This window comes from Mesocricetus auratus, unplaced genomic scaffold (genome assembly GCF_017639785.1).
Source record: "Mesocricetus auratus isolate SY011 unplaced genomic scaffold, BCM_Maur_2.0 Super-Scaffold_15014, whole genome shotgun sequence".
Taxonomy (NCBI): Eukaryota; Metazoa; Chordata; class Mammalia; order Rodentia; family Cricetidae; genus Mesocricetus; species Mesocricetus auratus.
In genome coordinates, this window is record NW_024429186.1 from 47,368,388 (window position 1) to 47,390,557 (window position 22,170).

Below are 22,170 nucleotides of genomic sequence, written 5' to 3' on the forward strand. Positions count from 1 at the left end.
TCCCAGAAGCGGCCGGGGGCGGCTCTCCGCGCGACACCGCTGCCTATTGGCTCGTGGCCCCGTCGCTCAGGTTCAGTTCCGACTTCCGCTCCGCTCGGCCCTTTCCTGTTCGGCTCGTGCGGTGGAGGCGCCGATCCCGGACGCCGCGTCTCTCGGTAAGTGTGGTGCTGAGCGGCGGCTCTGGGGCCGCGGCTGCGGGGAGGCCGGGCTCGTTGAGGAGCGGGGAGGGGGGCAGATGCGGCCCGGCGCGGCTGAGGTCGGCATCCTGCGGCCCCCTGCCCCGAGGCGGCGCTCCAGCATGGCGGCTAGCTGGGCCGCACGGCGCGCGCAGGCCGACAACGACACGTCAGCCTTCGGGGCCGCTGGCCGGTGACGGTGCTCTAGAGGGGCAAAGGGGTAAACCCGACGAGGTTCGGAAGGAAGGACAAGGCGGGCCGTAGCAGGGACTACTGCACCCCGTCCTGCGCCAGTCACAGACAGCCACGAGCTAGAAAATGGAGTCCGAGGGAAGCTGGCTTCTCCTCGGACGCCGCCACAATCTCCTTGCGACGAGCCTTGGTGAATGGAGCTCTGTCTAGGACAGAGAACTGTGTTAGCTACTCGTGTCGTTGCCTTTTTTTTTTTGTTTGCTTGGAGACAGCCTCGCGGAACATGTGTGAGGTCTGTTTTTGTAACAGGTAGTTTATGTCTCAAAAGCCACAGTTTTTCTGTAGGCTTGCAGTGGTGGGGATTGAACCTAGGATGGATGCTTAAGCTGCATGTTCAGCCCAGTGTTTGAGGCACTCAAACTGGTGTGCACGTGCACTGCCGTTTATTCATGTGGAAAATGAGTAATGAGTGGGTTTACGCTTTTTTCTTTTGGTTTTTCGAGACGGTTTCACTGTAGCTTTAGACCCTGCCTGTCTTGGCTCTGTAGACCAGTCTGTCTCTCGAGCGCCAGTACTAAAGGCGTGCGCACCACCATCCGGCATGTTTACACATTTTTGATTACTAAAACTTGTATCTTTAAAACTTCAACAGTGTAAGCCGGGCGTTGGTGGCGCACGCCTTTAATCCCAGCACTCGGGAGGCAGAGGCAGGGGGATCTCTGTGAGTTCGAGGCCAGCCTGGTCTACAGAGCTAGTTCCAGGACAGTCTCCAAAACAATACCGAGAAACCCTGTCTCGAAAAACCAAAACAACAACAAAAACTTCAACAGTGTAAAATCAGTGTCTGAAACTTTTTTACAGTTTTCATCGCGTAGACACCTCCACTGCAAAGATGGTCAACGTGCCTAAAACCCGAAGGACTTTCTGTAAGAAATGTGGCAAGCATCAGCCTCACAAGGTGACCCAGTATAAGAAGGGCAAGGATTCCCTGTATGCCCAAGGAAAGCGGCGCTACGATCGGAAGCAGAGTGGTTACGGTGGGCAGACAAAGCCGATTTTCCGAAAGAAGGCCAAAACCACAAAGAAGATTGTGCTGAGGCTTGAGTGTGTGGAGCCCAACTGCAGATCCAAGAGGATGCTGGCCATTAAGAGGTGCAAGCACTTTGAACTGGGAGGAGACAAGAAGAGAAAGGGCCAAGTGATCCAGTTCTAAAGCCTGTGTCTTCAGAGAGGAAGATGACCTGTCAGAAAATAAAAGTTATTGTTTCTGATACCTAAGCCTTGTGCCATTTGATTCTAAGTGCAATTGCATATTTAGGGTTTTTTGCTTTTTTTTTTTTTTTTTTTTCTGTGGCTTTGGAGGTTGTCCTGGAACTCACTTTGTAGACCAGGCTGGTCTCGAACTCACAAGAGATCTGCCTCCCGAGTGCTGGGATTAAAGGCGTGCGCCACCAACGCCCGGCTGCTTTTGTTTTCAAATGTGGTGTTTAGTGATGGTCTGTCTCTACCTAAGGGTACTAGGATTACAGAATTGCACCGTACCGTTTGTGGTGCTCCGTTGGATTGAACCCATGGCTTCCTGCATGGTAGGTTAGGCATGCACTCCATCTGCCCCATAAGAAGTTAGAGGTAATTCCAATGACTGCTGAAAACATACATTGTGGATATGCAATTCATTTCCCAGAACAGGTGGTAAAGATTTTGTCGTTCTCAGAATGGCTTGCCAGGCTAATACTTGTTTTAGTTATGTTTCAGACTTGTTGACTATGGTTGACTGGCAGTGATGTGTTAAGTAACTCATTCAGAAACTTACCTTAGTGGAAGTTAATAACTAAGAATAAAATTCTGAATTACTGGGGGTGGGGGATACAATTATGGCTCAGTAGCTAAGCCCTGCCTGCTTGTAAAACAGATTGGACTCCTAGAATCCATACGGTGGCTCACAGTTGTATCTAGTTACAGAGGATCCAACACCTGCTGACACCAGACATGCATGCACAGACACACATGCAAGCAAGATACCCATTTGAATAAAATACTCTGATTCAATGTATCTCAAAGCTTTTTTAACTGGTAGTGGTGCCAGGTGTCAAACCTAAGGCCTTGCATATATTAGGCAAGTGCTCTGCTACCAACCCATACCCTCATTACTTAAAAAATTAACAGGGTCTGTAGCTCTGCTGGAAACACATCAGGTAGGCCTCAAACTCAGTCATACCCCCCTCTGCTTCCTTTAAAGTGTGCCACCATGCCTGCCCCCTGTATCCTCCTTGAATAGAGTTCTAATAAAAGTGTCCTATGTTTGAATCTAGAAAAGGAAAATAGCTTCAAGTGAGAAAAGGGAATTTTTGGTTTTTTTTTTTTTGAGATGGGGTTTCTCTGTGGCTTTGGAGGCTGTCCTGGAACTCGATCTTGTAGACCAGGCTGGTCTCGAACTGCCTTTGCTTCTAGAGTGCTGGGATTAAAAGGTGTGCCCCACCACTGCTCAAATGAGAAAATTATAAAATGAATCACTTAGACTAGAGCAGTGGTACTCAACCTTCCAAAGTCTTTGATTCTTTAATATAGTTCCTCCTTTTGTCGACTCAACCATAAAATTTCATTGCTACTTGATAACTGCAGTTTTACTATTGCTGTGAACCATAATGCAAGTATCTGATACGCAACCCCAGGGGGTCACCACCCATGTGTTGAGAACCACTGATGTAGAAATTCTTTCCCAAACCATACAGCAACGTGCTGATACTATGCAGGATTGTTTCCAATAGTCTTCCTCTAAACTTCTGGAGGTCAGAAGAGGGCATTGAATTCCCTGGAACTAGAATACACACAGTTGTGAGCCATAATATGAATGCTGGGAACAGAATGCCAGTCCTCTGCAAGAGGGTATGTGTTGTTTTTGAGACAGTGATTCTCTGTAGCTTTGGAGCCTGTCTCGGAAGTCTTAGACCAGGCTGAATTTGAACTGACAGAAATCTGCCTCTCTTACCTCCTAGAGTGCTGAGGCTGGGACTACAGGCGTGCATCACCACTGCCCAGCTGGGTATGTGCTCTTAACTGCTGATTATTGATCCACTCCAAAAAATTAAGTTCAGCTTTAATTAAATTCCAGAGTCAAATGGTTGAAAATGCTAATATACATATTCTTCCCCGTGCAAACATACAAAAAGCTTTAAATCACAAATACTCAACCATCTACATCTAAGGAACTTTCTTTTATACCACTAATTATTTTAACATATCAGAGGAATTTACATAACAAGTTAGAGAACAAAAGTAAGAGATAATAGGAGCTTCCATTCTATCCACATTATCTACTAAGACCACGGTGTGGGCAATGGAGTGCAGATTAATTGTAGTAGTTCCTTGAATGAAAGACTCCAGACACAATCTTCCACAAACACAGGTTTTGGCAGTATCCAAATCTCGACAAACATGGAAAGGAATGATATGAGGGCCATATGGAATCCTAGTGGGGAAAAACAGATAATGTTACTAAACTCTATATTTCATTAGAACATTGAGTTATAATGCAATAAAAAAGTCAGGAGTCAGTATAACCATTTTATTTTCCCATCTGTTAAGAATAGTACAAAGAGATGGCAAAACAACAAAACATCCCTAGTTTTTCCTAGGTATTATCCTGAAGGTACTCTGGAGGCTGAGGCAGATTGGAGCTCAGGTCAGACAGGTCTATACATGGAAACATCTCTAACAAAAACATGCTGAGGTCAACCTGAATGCAAGAGACCCTGTCTTAAAAGCAAGGCTCTGTTGACAGGCTGTAATCTCAATTTCTCTGGAGGCTAGAGGAGAAAGATCCTAAATTCAAGTGGAAGGATATCTGCACCCTAAGGTTCAATCTCCAGTTTAAAAAAAACAAAACAAGCCAGGTGGTGGTGGTGGTGGCGCAGGCCTTTAATCCCAGCACTTGGGAGGCAGAGGCAGGTGGGTCTCTGTGAGTTCGAGGCCAGCCTGGTCTACAGAGCAAGTTCCAGGACAGCCTCCAAAACAATACAGAGAAACCCTGTCTTGAAAAACAAACAAAACGGGCTGGAGAGATGGCTCAGCGGTTAAGAGCACTGACTGTTCTTCCAAAGGTCCTGAGTTCAATTACCGGCAACCACATGGTGGCTCACAACCACCTTGAATGAGCTCTGATGCCCTCTGCTGGCATGCAGGCAGAAGATTATATACATAATAAATAAATAAAATAAAAAAAAAGAAAAACAAAACAAAAAACAAAAAAAAAAAGACTAAGACCATCTCTAAAAAAGTAAGATGGATGGCCACTAAGGAATGATGCCTGAGGCTGACGATTAAGGTGTACTCAAGTGAGCGTGACTACATGCACACGCAAATTGTATTATCTTTCTACTACCTTAAAGACACTCAATAGTCCTGTTCTAGTTATATCCTACTGTTATGATAAACATCCTATCAAAAAGCAATTCAGGGAAAGAAAAATTCCTGTTATACTTCCAGGCCACAGTCAAATCAGTGAGGGAAGTCAGGCAGGAACCCAAGCAGGAGCCTGAAGCAGAATCCACAGGGGAACGCTGCTAGTCAGCTCACTCACTGGCTAGCTAGTACAGGTTACTGTTCACCCAGCTTCCTTATACAGCCTAGGACCACCTGGCCAGAGACAGGACTACCCACACTCGGCTGGGTCCTCCAGTATCAACTACTAATCAATCCTCCATACACAAGGCCACAAGCCAACCTGGTAGAGAAAATTATTCAACTGACACTTCCCAAGTTTACAGTTGATGCTAACTAGGCTAGTTCACTTACTAGCTTCCACATCTATCTGAAATAAACATGAACTACAAAAGAAAACAAACAAAAAAGCCAATCAAACAAAAATCAAATCAATGGAGCTCATTTTCATGAAACCAACTTCAGTTAGTGTTCAGGGTTAAGAGGAAGAGAACCATCAGTTACTGAGTCACATGCAAAATGTTCTGGTATATTAGCTCATTTAGCCTCAAAATTTTGTAAAGTGGATATTATTCCAATTTCAGATAAGATTAAGAAGTTAACTAATGTGCTGGCCGGGCGTTGGTGGCCCACGCCTTTAATCCCAGCACTCGGGAGGCAGAGGCAGGCGGATCACTGGGAGTTCGAGGCCAGCCTGGTCTACCGAGCGAGTTCCAGGACAGCCTCCAAAGCCACAGGGAAACCCTGTCTCGAAAAACCAAAAAAAAAAAAAAAAAAAGAAGTTAACTAATGTGCTAAAGTCATCCAATTCAAGTCTGGTTTAACAAACCATACTTAACCATTATGCCAAATTGGAATCCTCAAACTTCTGGGTGATAAACAGAGCTGGCCCCCATTCTGAAAATCCAGTAGGTTTTGGTTATACACCAAGAACTTGCAACGCTTAATAAGTTCCTACACCTGCTCTACCTGATGCTGTATCTTGGGAAATGGTGCTATACAGTCATCCAGACATTGATGTTTAAGACAAGAACCCCATGATAGCATAGCATATTTAAAATAAGATTTACTTATTCTTATTTTATGTATATGAATTTTTTGCCTGAATATATGAATTTGTAATATATGTGTGCCTGTGGAGACATGTCCGTGTGTGTGTGTGTGTGTGTGTGTGTGTGTGTGTGTGTGTGTGTGTGTGCGTACAGTGGATCAGATCCTCTGGAACTACAGCTACAGGTGATTGTGAGCTTTCCTATGTGGGTGCTGGGAACTGAACCTGAGTCCTCTGCAAAAGCAGCCTAAAGATAAAACATTTAATACACAAGTAGGAAACAGCAAGGAAAAAAAGTCCATACTCTTGCTAATCTTATATTCCTGGGGGGAAACTGATAGCAAATAAATGTTAAAGAACACATAAAATGGCAAGTGAAAAGTACGACTACACTATAACAACAACAAATAAGTAAGCCATATAAATGGGCAGATGAGATCTTTCTAGAAAGGCATGAATGTAGAGAACCCAAGTAAGAGAATGAGCTATAAGACTCTAAGCAGAGGTAAAGAACATGAAGGCCACTGTAGCAAGGGGGTCAGACTGTGAGGAGGTTTCTCAGTGTAACAGCGTGGCTGTCCTGGAACTCACTCTGTAGACCAGGATGTAGAGGTCCTCCTGCCTTTGTCTCCTGCCTGCTGGGAGTAAAGGTGTGGGCTGCTACACTGGGCTTATTTAACATTAGGAGTTAGAGATGGCTCAGTGGTTAAGCACTGGCTGCTCTTCCAGAGGTCCTGAGTTCAATTCTCAGCAACCACATGGCAGTGGTTTACAACTATCTATAATGGGATCTGGTGCCCCCTTCTGGCCTGCAGGCATACATGCAGAACAAGTAATAAAAATAAATCTATTTAAAAAATCCAAATGCTGTGGCATCATAAATGCCCTCACTATTCCCTCACTCCTCCAAACATCTAAAAAGACCATTACTGAGTTTCATCAGAGTATTAGGATGCCACCAAAGCACCATATTTTATGACCAAAAGGCTTACCTGTTGGATAGCACGGTTTGTACACAAGATTCTAGTAAAGTTAGTGGTACTTGAAGCTTTACAATTGGAAGGGCTCCTGGTTTTTCAAAAGTATTTCCAAAAAGATCCAAGTACTCTAGGGATAGCATTTTAAATTCACAAGGTAGATTTGTAAGTTTATTTCGAGCTGCTGATAGAAAACGAAGGTTTGTTAGTTGTCCTATCTTGAAAGGAAGATGAATCAGTTCATTATCACTAAGGTTTAAATTTCTAAGTTCCTGGAGTTGGCAAAACTGCACAGGGAGTGCCTTGATTTTGTTCTTGCTGAGATCCAAACTCTGAAGTGTCTTCTGGAGTGTGGACTGACAAAAAGACACAGCAAATGACTCCAGGTGATTGTCATTGAGGTTAAGTTCTTGAAGGTGGGTGAGGTCTCCGATTGTAGCTGGAAGCTTTTTTATACAATTGTGACTCAGGTCTAACTTCCTAAGGTTTTTTAAGCAGAGCATCCGCATATCAACTCGGGCAAGCCTGCAGTGAGAAGTCTGAAGATGTTCCAGAGAGTATGGAAAGTTCTTGCTTAGAGGGTAATCCTTTTTGGATGTGATAACCATTTTGGTTTTAAATTTCTCAAATTCTGAAGTCTTCACCGGTGTGGGTGTTGAAAGTGGTATGCTGACATCACAGCCTCTATGAGCCATTCTCACAGCTGAAAGTAAGCTCTTTAAACTGCCAGGATTGGCCTGAAAAACATTTTAAAATATATGTAATTATAAATCTTATTTTAGGTACCTCATGTTTGTTAGTTCTTCCCTTAAAAATCCTAGAGTTGCATACACAGGCTATGTAATTGTTTTTTGAAATCAGCTTTAAGAAATATTTTAGTACTTGGTCTAAATTTTAACTTTCAAAGTTTTGGGGGGCAGTGAGAGGGCCAGCGGGTAAAGGTGCTTGTTGTTAAGCATGGCATCCCGAGTTCAAACCCTGAAGCCCACATAGGAGCAGGAGAGAACTACACTTGAAAGTTGTCTTTAAACCTCCACCCATGGACAGACATGCATACACAGTGAATAGGGGTGGGGCTGGAGAGACTGCATGGCAGTTAAGAGCGCTTGCTACTCTTGCTGAGGACCAGGTTTGGTTCCCAGCACCCATATGAGGCAGCTCACAATGGTCTCAGTACCAGTCTCTGACTACATATTAGAGATCAGGATGTTTTAAGGGCCTCAGATACCGTGACAGCACATATCGGCATACCGCCATGCTCTCTGCCATGATGACAAAGGACTAAGTCTCTAAAACTGTAAACCAGCTCCCAATGAAATGTTTTCATTTATGAGAGTCACGGTGCCTCTGCACACCAGTACAACAGTGACTAGGACAATGTATTGATAGCAGTAGCAGGGACAGATAATGGTTGTGTGTGGTGGCTCAGCCTGTAATCCCAGCACTAGAAGTGGAGGCAGGATTGCTATCCATTTCAGGTCGGCTTGGGCTACCTAAGACCCCATCTCAAACAAAAACACACACCTGCAAGAATCTCTCTAACCGCCATGTGGGCTATCAAGATGCTTTAACAGCCGATCTGGGTCTTTGTTTTTTGTTTTTGGATATAGTCTCCCTGTGTACCCCTGGATGACCAAGAACTTGACATGAACATTACACTAGACTTTGGCTTATAGAAATCCTCCTGCCTTCACTTGCTGAGTGCTTAGATTACAAGCATTCAAAGCTGCACCTAGCTTGTGTATTTTTTGTTGCTGTTTTCAATATCCTACCTTGCTCAGACAGATGTCCACAGGAGGCTCCTTTAACCGGACAGTGGCTTTCCCCTCATCCACAAATTTGGTGAAGAGCTGCTCAATGTTCTCTTTCAGCTAATTAAAATTAAAGGTCAGGGGGAGGATAAAATTAGTCATTACTATTCAGTAACAATCACTGCAACTAGAATGTGCCAGTCTTCCAAGTTTTAGTTTAGCTTTTAGCCCCAAAGTTTAAATGTTTTATGAAGTTTGTTACGTTGGCTTCTTTTTTTTTCTTTAATTGTGTATACAGTGTTCTACTTCTAAGGATTCAGGCATTATGCTAGCCTGCCCCCATCACCTGGCAGAATTCACTCAGGCAGTACCCTTGTCAGCCCAGGTGCAAAGGACCCCTTTAAAAGACAGACCTCTGCCCACTTACGCTCTCTTTCCCGATTTCTTTCTCTCTTTCCCGATGTTCCCCCGGGGCAGACAGGACTTTTTCTGTCTCCCTTTTCTCTTCTGTCCTCTCTGTCTCTTTACCTCTTCTCTTTCATTCTCCACCTTTCCCTTTCTAATAAAACTTCTCACCTAAGCTCTGTCTGCCTGCAGACCAGAAGAGGCACCAGATCTCATTACAGATGGTTGTGAACCACCATGTGGTTGCTGGGAATTGAACTCAGGACCTTTTGAAAGGACAGACAGCCAGTGCTCTTAACCTCTGCGCCATCTCTCCAAGTCTGGCTTTCCTTCTTTTTCTTTTTAAGCAGATGAACAGTTACTGCATTGTTTGTCTTTCCTTTATTTTAAGAGAACATTCCCTTTCTTCCAACCCAGTTACATGGCTGTAGTAAGACGTGCCAGCAGTGGCTCACAGCCTCTGTCCATTATTCCAGGTGACATGCCTTCAGCTAGATTATATATATGCAAACTCCATGGGAGCAGCTTGTTTCGTTGCTATGGTAACCTCTGAGCTAGAACACTGACTGATACAACTGGTGCTCAAAACTTTTTCTTTTCTTTTCTTTCTTTTTTTTTTTTTTTTTTTGTTGAGACAGGGTTTCTTTGTGTAACAGCCCTGGCTGTCCTGGAAGTCACTTTTTGATCAGGATGACCTTGAACTCACAGAAATCCGCCTGTCTCTGCCTCTCAAGTGCAGGGATTAACTGCTGAAGGAGAGGACAGGGTAAAAGAAGGACAGCAGTAGAAGCAGACTCCTTAACATATCAGACAGGAGGGGAACAGTTTAGTTCACAATTCACCATTGGCTAGAAGAAACGCAGTACAGATGTACAAGGCCTACCAGGAACCTGGGGTTCTATCCTCAGGTGTAACCCCAGCACTTGAGAGGTAGAGGCAGGGGATCTGAATAACAAGGCCATCCTTAGCTACATAGTGGTACAGCTGGCCTAGTATGCTCAAGGTTCTAGGTTCAATCTCCAGAACTCCAAAAGTAAAGAAATGATTGAATAAGCAGCTTGAATAAAATAATACTCTCTTCCCTCAAGTATTTGCTGAGAACTATAAGGGAAAGAATCCTAGAAAACGTATAAAATGCACGAAAAAAAAATCAGATACAAGGGTGGGTAATGAATCATTCCTTTATCTCCACAGTAGACAAACAAAGACATCTTGCTTTTCACTAAACAGCAGTGTGCGGTAATGAAGGAAAACGGATTGTATACATCTTGTTTTCAAGCCTTCGGTTCAAGTATCGGATTGACTTTATAGTTTGCCACTCTACAGGCACAAAGAGTCTCTGGACATGAATAAAGCAGAGTATATATGCGCTAACCAACTTTAATAACAAGTCAGATTTAACCCAAACTCAAGTTTGGATAACATTCATTGTTAAATGCATTCTCTCTGTGTGTGCTGGAAACCGAACCCAGAACCTCACTATTTATTGGCAAGCTCTCCATAACTGAGCTACAGCCCCAACCTCTTTTCGTCATCTCTTAAGGACATCCCATTTGTAAAGGAAAAACTAAAAAGCTCTGGAAAACGCTGTGGAAGCATGCTTGGCTAGACGAGGATGCGGGGTTACTTTACTGTACCCTCACTCCAGATGCTTGGCTGCAGCGTCAGAAGTTTGTACACGGGCGGGGTCGCCACCTACCGAGTCACCCCTCCCTCAGAAGCCCGCAGCATTGAAGGAGTGCGTGAAGGCTCAAGGCGCCCCGGTGGCTTACTTCGTAGCGAGTTCCGCGCTTGTCCTTCATGGTAGAGACCAGCAGGCAGGCGCCGCGGCCGGGCTCGGCCCTTGCCAGGGGCTGCAGCCCCCTGCTCCGCGGTGGCTGGCACAGGCTCACCACCGCTCGCACACCCTTGCCTCGGCTCTTGAGCCCCAAGACTGGCAAGTGCCGGCTAAGGACTTCCACCTCACACGGCAGCTTCATCTCTCGGCTGGGTGGCTCCTGGGCCGCCAGGCTTTGAAACTTGGCGCCTCCCGCAGGGCGGGGCCTCCGGGGTCCTCGAGCCAGGGCTGCCCATGAACCGCCTGCGTCCGCCGGCTTTATGGCTCCCTGGGGTTCCACTCCAAATTCCCCGTGGGACGGGTGGCATGCCAAGTTTTGGGCTTTATTTAATGTCTCCGGACTGAACCCCAGCGTGCTCGGTGCGCACCGGAGGACCTTCCCTCAGCCTTCGGACGGGCGGCCGCCGAGGGCGCCGTGTCTTCCTTGGCAGGTGGCGCGGTGGGTCCCGGCGAGCTCCGGTGCAGCTGTTTGGGTGCCCATTGCGATTCCCTGATCACGCACACCCTGGGCTCCGAGAGAAGGCAGGTGTCGCCCGGATAATAGGCGCAGGCGTTTGGGGACACACACCAGTGAGGACGTGCCCTCGTCAGGCACCATCCGCCAAAGCAGAGCGGAGCTTTAGAGCGGGCAAAGCGATTCTCGTTGAGCAAACTTCCCGTTGTAGCGATGATCTGCTACTGAGCCTTGGAAAGATGATGGAGACCCACCTCCACTTCTCACTCCTTTTTTAAATTTACCCAGCCCGGGCTAGGGAGGCGCTTGCTCTCCAGTGGAGTGGCGCCTTAGAAACCCCTCTTGCCTTAGTTGGGGGCACTGTAGTTAACATTTTATCCGAGTTGCACTCTTGAGATTGTGGGATGGCGTTCAGAAATACCAATATTCAATTTAACTGGGGCAAAAGTATGATTAAGTCTTCAGTGAACATCCCTGTTCATATATAGCATAATGGCTTTTGTGTGCGTTGATTTCGAATCCTGAAACCCCACGTTATTAGGCAAAGACAATAAATTGTCACCCACCCTGCACCCATTTAGTATTCCCTCATACACTCGTATTTTTGATTGTTTAACAGCTTTTCACCCAGTATTGTCACCATAACGCCTGGCACTGGTTTTTCTTCTTGAAAACTCCAATTGCACCTAAAACTTCATTTATTTTCCTGAGTTTCAGGCATGTACTAGGCATTCATTTGACAATAGACAATTTCTCTGACTGTTCTCATCTGTGTCCGTCCGTCATCAGCATTATTCACTGTGGTGGGTAGTTAGTTTAGATCGTGGTAAGATAGTAGGGACTAGAGTCTGAAGCCAGTTAAAAGACTGGCAGCCCTTGCCCACCTGAGCTTCATACAGCAAGTAGAGCATGGCCAATTTGCCAAGAAAGACTGGAAGGCCTTCTCCTGGGCTTCATGCAAAAATAAAGCCCCGTGGTACAAACCGGGGACAGACAGTAGGCATGGAAAAGTCCCATGACAACCAATGCTTTTTTTCTCACCTTCTTGGCCCACTCCTATTCTCAGGAGTGCTTTATCTTTCTCAAGAAACTGTGTTTATTTTTATTTTCAACCATGTGTACCATTGGGGCAGTCCTTTGTCTTGGAACACAAACGCCTTGAATCTTAATAGACCTGGCTATGGTTATTCATGTGTGTCTTAAATGTCTAGACTATAAGCTTCCTGGGTTCTGAGTCATCAGTGTTATCTACAAGACTTAGCTAGTGTTTATACAAAGGAGGCACTCAAAGCATATTTGTAGAAAGGATAAATCAATGTAGATATGCTGTTAAACTATACACTGGGCAGTGATGGCACACACCTTTAATCCCAGCACTCAGGAAGCAGAGGAAGGCAGATCTCTGGAGTTTGAGGCCAGCCTGGGCTACAGAGTTCCAGGACGGGCTTCAAAGCTACACAGAGAAACCCAGTCTCAGAAACAAACAAACAAACAATCCCCCAAATTATAGAAATATTTGCTATTGTTTAACAATCAGAGCAGGCTCATCTTAAATTCATGTTCTGTATAAAAGTAGATAGCCCTTTAGTCCCTGTTCTGATTCAGTCTTCCTCTACCTTGGGGGTGGGGCAGAGAAGTAAACTTTAAATTGATTCAAGTTTTAAAATGTAATGTGAAAAGATAAAAGTATCACAGGGGCTGGGCGTTGGTGGTGCACGCCTTTAATCCCAGCACTCAGGAGGCAGAGGCAGGCGGATCTCTGTGAGTTCAAGGCCAGCCTGGTCTACAAGCTAGTTCCAGGACAGCCTCCAAAGCCACAGAGAAACCCTGCCTCGAAAAACAAAAAACAAAACAAACAAAAAAAAGTATAATAGGAAAACAGTTTATTTTAAATAGCAACTACAATCACCGAAACAAAAAACAGTGACTTTCTTAAGGATTTTCTCTTCACACACATGCACACAAACACAGGGGTACACAAGAATTTTTTAATACAACCCAAAAGCAGTAATTTAAGAAACAGAAAAAATTAAAGTACATAAGCTTTTACCCCCCCCCCCATATCTAGCAAGATATCCCTTGTGTAATAGTGGTACTTATATCTTGGGGGTAACCAACACCTGTCTAATTGGAAATGGGCCCATTCAGCTGGAGGGAAATCTTGCCTGGTACCGGATACTTAGCCAACTATCCATGGCTACTGAGGTCATGTACCTCAGAGGACAACCTACTACTGCCACAGTCCTAAACCCATGTAATTCCTAACTTCATTCTAACACTTATCTGCATACCCAAAGGCAAGCATAACTCCTACCCTTCATCAAAGATGCTCCTCTTCACAGCCGATTGAGACCTTTGCAGCAAGCCCCAGCCGTACAAAATGAAGATAACAACTGTGTGATGGCTGCCCAGCCCACCTGACACATCTACAATACAACCACAAACACTTAAGACTCAGGGAACATCACAGAAGAGGGAGGTAGAAAGATTGTAAGAGCCAGAGGACAAGCACATTTGCTTCCAGACTGTGTCTTCTAAATGTATCAGGAAAACTACACTCATGAAATCGAAACAATATGGCTGCCTCAACAAGACCTAAACAATGACCACAGCAGTTCACATTTAATGTGAATGGAGGAAATCTCATAAGGAACCATTAGAGGAAGAGCTACAAGGTAATTAAGACTGCTGAGAGAGAATCAGTCTTCCTCTGGCATGAGTCCTCTAAATAGTTATCTAATCCCAAGTGGGCATCTCTGAAAACATATACATATAGGCAACACTATATGGATTCAGCATTCGCATTTATTTGGGAAGAAGGGAGGCACGAGAGAGGTTTGAGGGAAGAAAAAGAAGGGGGAAATGATATAAAGTACACATTTATGAAATTAAAAATTAATTAAAAAATTGATACTGAGCCAGGCGTTGGGGGCACACGCGTTTAATCCCAGCACTCCAGAGGCAGAGGCAGGCTTATCTTTGTGAGTTCGAGGCCAGCCTGGTCTACAGAGCGAGTTCCAGGACAGCCTCCAAAACAATACAGAGAAACCCTGTCTTGAAAAACCAAAAAAAATTTTTTTGCATGAAAAAATATGAGATGGTTAATTTTGGATACCAATTGACTGGATTAAGGAATACTGCTGAGCGGTAGTGGTGCATGCCTTTAATCCCAGCACTTGGGAGTCAGAGGCAGGTGTATCTCTGTGAGTGCAAGGCTAGCTTGGTCTACTGATCAAGTTCCAGGACAGCCAGGGTTACATAGAGAAACCTTGTCTTGAAAAACCAACAAAACAAGACAAATCACATGACTGCTCTTGAGGCTATCTGAGGGTTTTTCCAGAGAAGACCGATGCAAGAGTAGACCAGTGGGGAGGATCCACCCTCAGTGTGGGTGATCTTTCTAGTGTCTTCTACAGTAAACCTTCCATCTTCAGCCTTCAGGTTCTGAGGCCTGAGCCATGCTGCTGGCATCTCAGGGTTTCTAGCTTTCAGGTAGTATGCGAGCCAGTTTTCATGATAGATTCCATTTCTAATATGGATGTCAATCATTTATCTATGTAATACTAATTTTATAGTCAGTGGTTGTTCTAGAAAGTGTAATCATCATTACTATTAAAGATAGGGTCTTGCTATGTAGCTCAGGCTACCCTGCACTATGCTTGATAGCTCAGCTGGCTTTGAGTTCAAATTTGAATTTGATCCTCTAGCCTTACCCAAACGCACTACCACATGCAATTTGAGAAAGATTTTTCTTTTCTTTGACAATGTCTCACTAGGCAGCCCTATCTGACCTGGAACTTTTTCTATAAACCAGGCTCCAATTTACAGCCTGCCTCTGACTCCCCAATGCTGGTATTAAAGGAGTGTACCACTACACCTGGCCAAGAAACAGGATTTTACTATGAGCATCGCTAACCAGTTTTGACATTTCTGAAATTTTATTTTTAAATTTAATGTTGAGACTGGGTCTCATTACGTAGCCCTGGCTGGCTTCCGAGTTAGAGATCTGCCTGCTTCTGCCTCTCAAATGCTGGGATCAATTCCATGCCCAGCAGGAACTGGTTTTGGATCTGATTTTATCTAAACTGCTGTGCCATCTAAGAGCACTGATAACACTGATTGGCTGCGTGATGACCTGACGCTCTGGACTGTTGGGGTCCCCCGAATTGAGGAGGGGTCCCCAAGCTGGATTCGTCACCCCAAGAATCAAGAGTCCACGTGCCAATTGATGCAACACGCCAGAGGCTTTAATTAGGCATCTGCAGATGGGCCTCCCGGTCAGCTTTTAGACCGATTGGCCCCAGGTTCAGTTACAATCAGCTTTTAAAGGCAAAAACCACAGCCTTTGGGAGGGGTCCTGGGAGGGGTCCCTATCTTGTGACGGGGTGGGCGGTTACGTGACTACTGACCAGGGGAAGTAGATGTCTTCCTGACCTACACGTTGTAAATTCCTCAAACCTTGGTATGAGTTAATCATCTCTCCCTAAGTAAATGGTGGTTATCATCTCCTTGTTTCCCACGAACCTTGTTTGCCCATCTCTGACGCCCTGGTCGGTTCGTCACAGGTGGTCAGCAGCCCAGAATTGGCCTTTTGTGGGTTTACAGCCCTTCGGCAATTAAGGTTGCTAACCCATACATTCCATTCTGTGGTCTTTCATGGACCTGACAGGCAAGGCGATGGCGGAGAGCAGAATAAATATGGGCTGCAGGGTGTGGAGGACGAAAAGCAGTGAGAGGTAATGAAGCCGAGGAGAGAACATCTCTGACCACCCTCCCTCCCTCCCCACCTCCCCCGAAGCTCCCCATTGTCACTGAGAACACCAAGGTTGACTTTCACATTTGGTCGCAGAATTTAGGTTCCTGCCCTGTTGTTTTTCTTTTTCTCCCCCCCCCCTTTTAAAACAAACAAGCCATTTTCAGAAGTTCTTAAAGGCAAAAATGAATTTCTGTGGATTTTGCTGGTCCCAGCTTTTAGGTTCCTTACAACGCTAACAGGACTGCATAGAGGCTTTTTCAGCATTACTGTATTGTCTCCAGCCACATGTGGCAAGATCATCATGAGAAATGGAGATGACATTTGGAAGCCATTAGACTTCTAGGTGATGCATCTAAGAAAGATTAATCACACGATAGAGACATATGTGCTGTCATTTTTCCTTTTTTTAATTGCTTAGATGGAATTTTATGCCAATGTTTTAACTTAATTGGGTGTTAGCTTGAGGAGTTTTGGGGGAGCTTGTTGTAATGGTTTTGCTGTAAATTGTGTCGGGCACTCTGCTGAAGTGTTGCTGAAAAGCGAGGTGCTGGTAACAGCTCAACAATCCGTGGCTGCTCATTCTTGCCGACTCCTCCCCCTCTGACGCAGGTTAGCACTGAAGGTGGTACGGAAGCCTGCATGCGTGTTCTACTCTCTCACTCCTTCCTTGCTCTTCAGCCTCCTTCCCTCCTCCTTCGCTCGCTCAGCCTCTTTTGTTCAGTACGTGTAACTTGAAGCTAATTTGTACTACTAGATACCTGACTGGAGCCACAGATTCAGACTCTGTATTGTTCTTACTGAAACACAGCATGGAATTAACATTAAATAAAACAAACTTAAATTAAAAATGCCAAATATACTACGCTTCCATCCTTTATACTTCTAAAATAAAATCTCTAGTCCAAACATAAAAAAAGTTTGCACTCAGTGACAGTGCTCGCCTAGCAAATATAATAAGACCCTAGACTGAATCATTAGCAGCCCCCACCCCTCACAAAAGGAACCGTAACTTTTTAATGATCTATTTTTATTTTATGTGCATTGGTGTTTTGCCTGCATGTATGTCTGTATGAGGTGTCAGACCCCCTCAAACTGGAATTACAGACGGTTGTGAACCACCATGTGGTGGCTAGAAATTGAACCAGGGTCCTCTGCAAAAGCAGCCAATGCTCTTAATCACTGAGCCTTCTCTCCAACCCTGGTCTGATGAAATCTATCCAATAAAATAGTTCAAAATTTGATAGTTATCAGGAAATTGGCAGGTGTGTACACTCAAACCTACATGCATATTTTCCAGAATGGCACAAATGTATTGCCATAATGCTAGCCAATCTCTTAGAGTTAGCTCAGAAAACAAATACTCTTTGGATCCCAAGAGAGCTGGTAAACAGATCTGTCAAATTCTTCACAAAAGGTCGACTAGCTAGGAAGGGTATGCTTCTTGCTTTTGCAAAGCCAGTGATCCCACTAATAGCAGCCAGCGCCACATAAATGAAAGAAAAATAAGGCACCAGTGAGCTGGTGTGCTTTTGCACTGCTGTCTTCTTTCTTTGTGTGGCATGGATACTCTTCCAGACTTGTGTCCCATATGCTTGCTTAGTTGTATTACATGTCATCACAGCTAAGAAAGAAAATAGAATTGGAGTTGGAAGGGTTAAGAGAATTCTCTGTGTGTGTGTGTTTAATGATAGATTTGAAGAGTTTGATGACAGAAGTTGTTACATCTGGCCTTTAAATCTGTGACCCTTTCTTTCACTATGAAATAATTGGGTAAGGATTGTCTACCAAAATCCCAAAGTAGCACACTTTTTTTTCCTCCTCCAAGTAGCATACTTTTAAAGAACTTTTCTTTAGGTACTCGGAAGAGCTACTGTTCAAAGGGCTTTTTTTTCTTCGTTATTGTTGCACACTGTGCCACACCCTGCAGAGCTAGTTAAAGCTTTCATCTCAGGGCTATGTGCAATTTTAGGTTTCTGTGGAAACATGGCATTTCGATTTTTCTTTTGGTCAGAAATTTACTTGCATTCTGAAATTTGCTGTTTGTTGGTTTATCAAATTACCTGATCAAAGCAACCTTTATCCCACATTATTTCTTTATTCAAATTCAGCCACCTAAACTGCTCTTGGATTGAAGCAGAATAGCAAGTGTGAGTCCACTATGGACAAATAGCAAGTTCCAGGTCTGCCTAGGCTACACAGGGAGACTGTTAGAAAAACAAGAGAAAAAAAATAAATTTAGCCAAGTATATTTAAGCATCAAGCATATTAAGGTTTATATACTCAAATATACTAAAGACCTTAAACATTATTCACCATCCCCTGGAATACTGTGGGTGTATCTCTAGGAGGAATGTATCCAGTTAAAAAAGTAAAAATCCGTTGTTTAATAAGACGGAAAGGAACCCCTAGCGTTGACTGATATTCATTGCAGTTGGTTTAAATTGTTTTATAAATTCACGCCAGTAGGTGTCAGTGTTGAGTGGAGGTTAAAATCATTTTTCTAAGCGGGCGTTTGAGTTAAAAAATTTTTTAAAGACTGCGATCGGGATATAATCATTTGTGAATAATTTCAGAAATAAAACCTTCAAGAAGAAAACAATGTAAAAAGAGACGGGGTCTCGCTATGTTGCCCAGGCTGGAGTGCAGTGGCTATTCACAGGCGCGATCCCACTACTGATCAGCACGGGAGTTTTGACCTGCTCCGTTTCCGACCTGGGCCGGTTCACCCCTCCTTAGGCAACCTGGTGGCCCCCCGCTCCCGGGAGGTCACCATATTGATGCCGAACTTAGTGCGGACACCCGATCGGCATAGCGCACTACAGCCCAGAACTCCTGGACTCAAGCGATCCTCCTGTCTCAGCCTCCCGAGTAGCTGGGACTACAGGCGTGCGCCACCGCGCCCGGCGATGGGCGAGGCGGCCGCGGAGATACTAGAGCTTCGGGCTGCCGTGACGTCAGCCACTGTGCCCGCCCCTTCGCCTTTAAAAATGTCACTCAAACCACCCTCCCCCGGACGACGTTGTCGCACTGCGCACGCGTCACGTTCCCGCGCTGTATTCTGGGAAAAGCGTGGCTCTCGGAAACTTGAAGAGCGCGTGCGCGCGCTTGCTCGTTCCTTTCTCCTCTTGTGCCGACTGAAGGCAAGATGGGTCACCAGCAGCTCTACTGGAGTCACCCGCGGAAGTTCGGCCAGGGCTCGCGCTCTTGGTGAGAAGGGGATCGCGGTTAGCGGGAAGGGGCCGCCGTGGGTGGCGGGGCTGCGGGAAGCCGCGGGCGGCGCGCCGGCCCGGGGTTGGGAGCCGCCGCCGCCATTGCGGGTTTGTGCTAGGTCGGGCGGGCCCGGGACGGGACGGGACGGGACGCGCTCTTCGGGGAGGGATGTTGGATTCCCCGCGGCCTGCATAAGTCAACGCCATCTCATGCTTGTTACCCATCCAGCCGCGTCTGCTCCAACCGCCACGGCCTGATCCGGAAATATGGGCTGAACATGTGCCGTCAGTGCTTCCGTCAGTACGCGAAGGACATAGGCTTCATTAAGGTACGCGCCTCCGACGCCGGCCTCCATGATGCGGGCGGGAGCTTCAGAGCGAGACCCACGGGGCTGAGTGAGGCGGGCTTCAGCGGTCAGAGTTCTAGAAAGCGCGGGATGAGTTGCTGCGTCTGGTCGAGCACAATGTTTTTAACCTTGTAGTAGACACTGCAGTTACTACATAGTAACCGAGTGTTTTCTACACGACTGCGTGTCTTAAATTTCTGCCGAGAACGTTTGAGCATAGGCTGAAAGCGCCTTCGATTTCCGGCCCGGTAGACTCGTGACTTGGGCAAGGTTTTGTCTTTTTTATCGGCTCTAAGGTCGTGATCACATTAATGCTACTTGAAACTTGGTTGATTTCCCCAAAAAGACACTTTTGGTCCAGAGCAGATTTGCTTGCTTCTTGTTATAAAATCAACTACTTTCTGTTTAATTGGACTAGTTTGGTTTTGCAAGTCTCCCGGTTTTTCCTCTAGCTCTAGTCCAGAAACTCATGAGATCTGTAGACTAGGCTGGTTTCGAACCTCTGCTAGGATTAAAGGCGTGTGCCACCACTCCTGGATTCAGGACAACTTTAAAAAAGCTTGTGTTTAATGGGCCTTCGTTATTTTACCTGTGCTCTCCAGTGCAGCAGGCACAGTTTTAAGCTCAGTTTTCCTGTGTTGACCAAATGATTACCGTAAGCCAGAGATGCAGCTTAGAGATTTGAGAGATTCGATGTGAAGGTGTCATAGAGTAGAGAATGGTTGCTGGCACCCTTAAAGCTGGTCCTAGTTTTTTTTCAGGCCAAGATGAACTGTAGCAGAGCTACTAAATAATATGGTTATTTTGTGTGGTATTGTGTTGGGAAACGATTTTTAGAGGGAACCAGTGAAAATGTTAGAATCATAATGTAACGTAATAAATTATGTGTGCTTTTTTGCAGTTGGACTAAGCAACCTTGAATGGATTATTCAAGACTGTCTACCCAGTGAAACAGATCATGCTAGTCTTTGTACATAAAGAATAAAAAAGTGAAGACCTTCAATTTGTGTGTTTTTTGTTGTTTGAGACAGTCTGTTCAAGCTAGCATCAAACTCTGAGATCCACCCACCTGCCCTGCTTCAATAACTGATTCCTTTTGGCAGGGACACAGGCATGCTCCACTGAGGTGTTGGGGATCCAACCCAAGGCTTCTTGCTTGTTAGGCAAATGCTTTACCAATTGATCTAAATCAATTTCCTGTGGCTAGAAAAGTTTGTTACAGAGGTAACCTTAAAATTGCCTTTTAAACGGATCTCTGTAAGTTCGAGGCCAGCCTGGTCTACAAGAGCTAGTTCCAGGACAGCCTCCAAAGCCACAGAGAAACCCTGTCTCGAAAAACCCCCCAAAAGTTGCCTTTTAAAAACACCATAGGGCTGGAGAGAGGGCTCTTCAGGGGATTTGGGTTTGATTCCCAGCACCTGTGGCTCAATCTGTAGCTCCAGTTCCAGGGAATCCCTTCATGGGCTCTGGACATGCATGTGGTTTGCAGACAAATGTTTGCTGCTCACTGTGGGCTTGCTCAGTAGAAGCCCTGATTATGTAAGTGATAGACCAGAAGGAAGTTCTCATAATGTTTATGGTCTTTGGGCTTGTGTGAGAATTAGATGATACAGTGTTAGCCTGGTGGTGCTGAACACCTTTTGATCTGAACACTTAGGAGACTGAGGTAGGTCAATTTCTAGGCGGGCCAGGGCTACACAGAAACCCGGGGAGAGTGCCAACAAAGTTCCCCCATCCCCACTACCACAAATTATGCAGTTTAGTTCCCCACTTTTGGGGAACACACATCCAGAGTGTAATGGATAAGCCTTGCCCTGGGTAAACCACCTTCGTGATCATAGTATCTCCCCTGTCAGGATTCTTAGGCTATTCCGGGTTTAGGGTTTAGCAAAGCCGGCTGAAGGTGGATCTAAGGGTGTGGTGTGTGCTAGTAATCCTAGTATTCAGGGTAGAGGCTGGAGGATCAAGAATTGAAGGCTTTGCCTTTAGAAGTTCAGGCCAGCCTGGGCCAAGTGTGGGATTTGTTTTTTGTTTTTTTTGGTTTTTCGAGACAGGGTTTCTCTATTGTTTTGGAGACTGTCCTGGAACTTGCTCTGTAGACCAGGCTGGCCTGGAACTCACAGAGATCTGCCTGCCTCTGCCTCCTGAGTGCTGGGATTAGGGATTTGTTTTAAGTGTAGAGAATTAATCTTCATAGTAATCCACCTTGGTCTTTAGAGCTACTATTGTAGTTGTGATCTAGGTGTGATGGTGCATGCCTGTAAACTCATTATTTGGTAGATGGAGGTAGGATCAACCGTTCAAGGACACCTTAGGCTAAGTAGTGAGTTGGAGGTCAGGCTCATCTGTACAAAATCCAAACCATGCCTCAGTTGCTGTCAAGCAATGTCTAGGAAAGCTGTATTTCAGTGGTTTGGCACTGGGGTAAGCTTCATGTTGCTTTTTGAGGATGGACGAGAAGTTGTCATTTGAGCAAATACACAGAAAATCTGGGAGCTGAAGATGAGGGAAGTTTAACATGCTTTAGTGTGAGAAGAATCTGACTGGATCATGAGTCCCTTGCATGAGCTGAGGT

At 45.3% G+C, this 22,170-nt stretch overlaps 3 protein-coding genes and 1 non-coding gene across 4 annotated transcripts; 2 read left to right on the top strand and 2 right to left on the bottom strand.

Moving 5' to 3' along the window:
• Positions 1 to 5: 5 nt before the first annotated feature.
• On the top strand, positions 6 to 1,646 carry Rpl36al (ribosomal protein L36a like). The gene is made up of 2 exons (XM_005072801.4): positions 6 to 155; positions 1,230 to 1,646. Exon 2 carries the CDS (start codon positions 1,261 to 1,263, stop codon positions 1,579 to 1,581), a length of 321 nt encoding a protein of 106 aa, XP_005072858.1. The 5' UTR covers positions 6 to 155; positions 1,230 to 1,260; the 3' UTR covers positions 1,582 to 1,646.
• Positions 1,647 to 3,453: 1,807 nt separating this feature from the next.
• Lrr1 (leucine rich repeat protein 1) lies at positions 3,454 to 11,001 on the bottom strand. Its single transcript, XM_005072802.4, has 4 exons — positions 10,765 to 11,001; positions 8,609 to 8,707; positions 6,852 to 7,573; positions 3,454 to 3,837 (listed from the first exon to the last, which is right to left on the bottom strand). The coding sequence occupies exons 1-4, from the start codon at positions 10,969 to 10,971 to the stop codon at positions 3,597 to 3,599; spliced, it is 1,269 nt and encodes a 422-aa protein (XP_005072859.1). The 5' UTR covers positions 10,972 to 11,001; the 3' UTR covers positions 3,454 to 3,596.
• Positions 11,002 to 19,086: 8,085 nt separating this feature from the next.
• On the top strand, positions 19,087 to 20,598 carry Rps29 (ribosomal protein S29). The gene is made up of 3 exons (XM_040743011.1): positions 19,087 to 19,246; positions 19,478 to 19,577; positions 20,497 to 20,598. The coding sequence occupies exons 1-3, from the start codon at positions 19,185 to 19,187 to the stop codon at positions 20,503 to 20,505; spliced, it is 171 nt and encodes a 56-aa protein (XP_040598945.1). The 5' UTR covers positions 19,087 to 19,184; the 3' UTR covers positions 20,506 to 20,598.
• Positions 20,599 to 21,300: 702 nt separating this feature from the next.
• On the bottom strand, positions 21,301 to 21,457 carry LOC121139639. The gene has a single exon (XR_005876546.1). It is a non-coding gene; the product is annotated as a U1 spliceosomal RNA (small nuclear RNA).
• Positions 21,458 to 22,170: the final 713 nt, after the last annotated feature.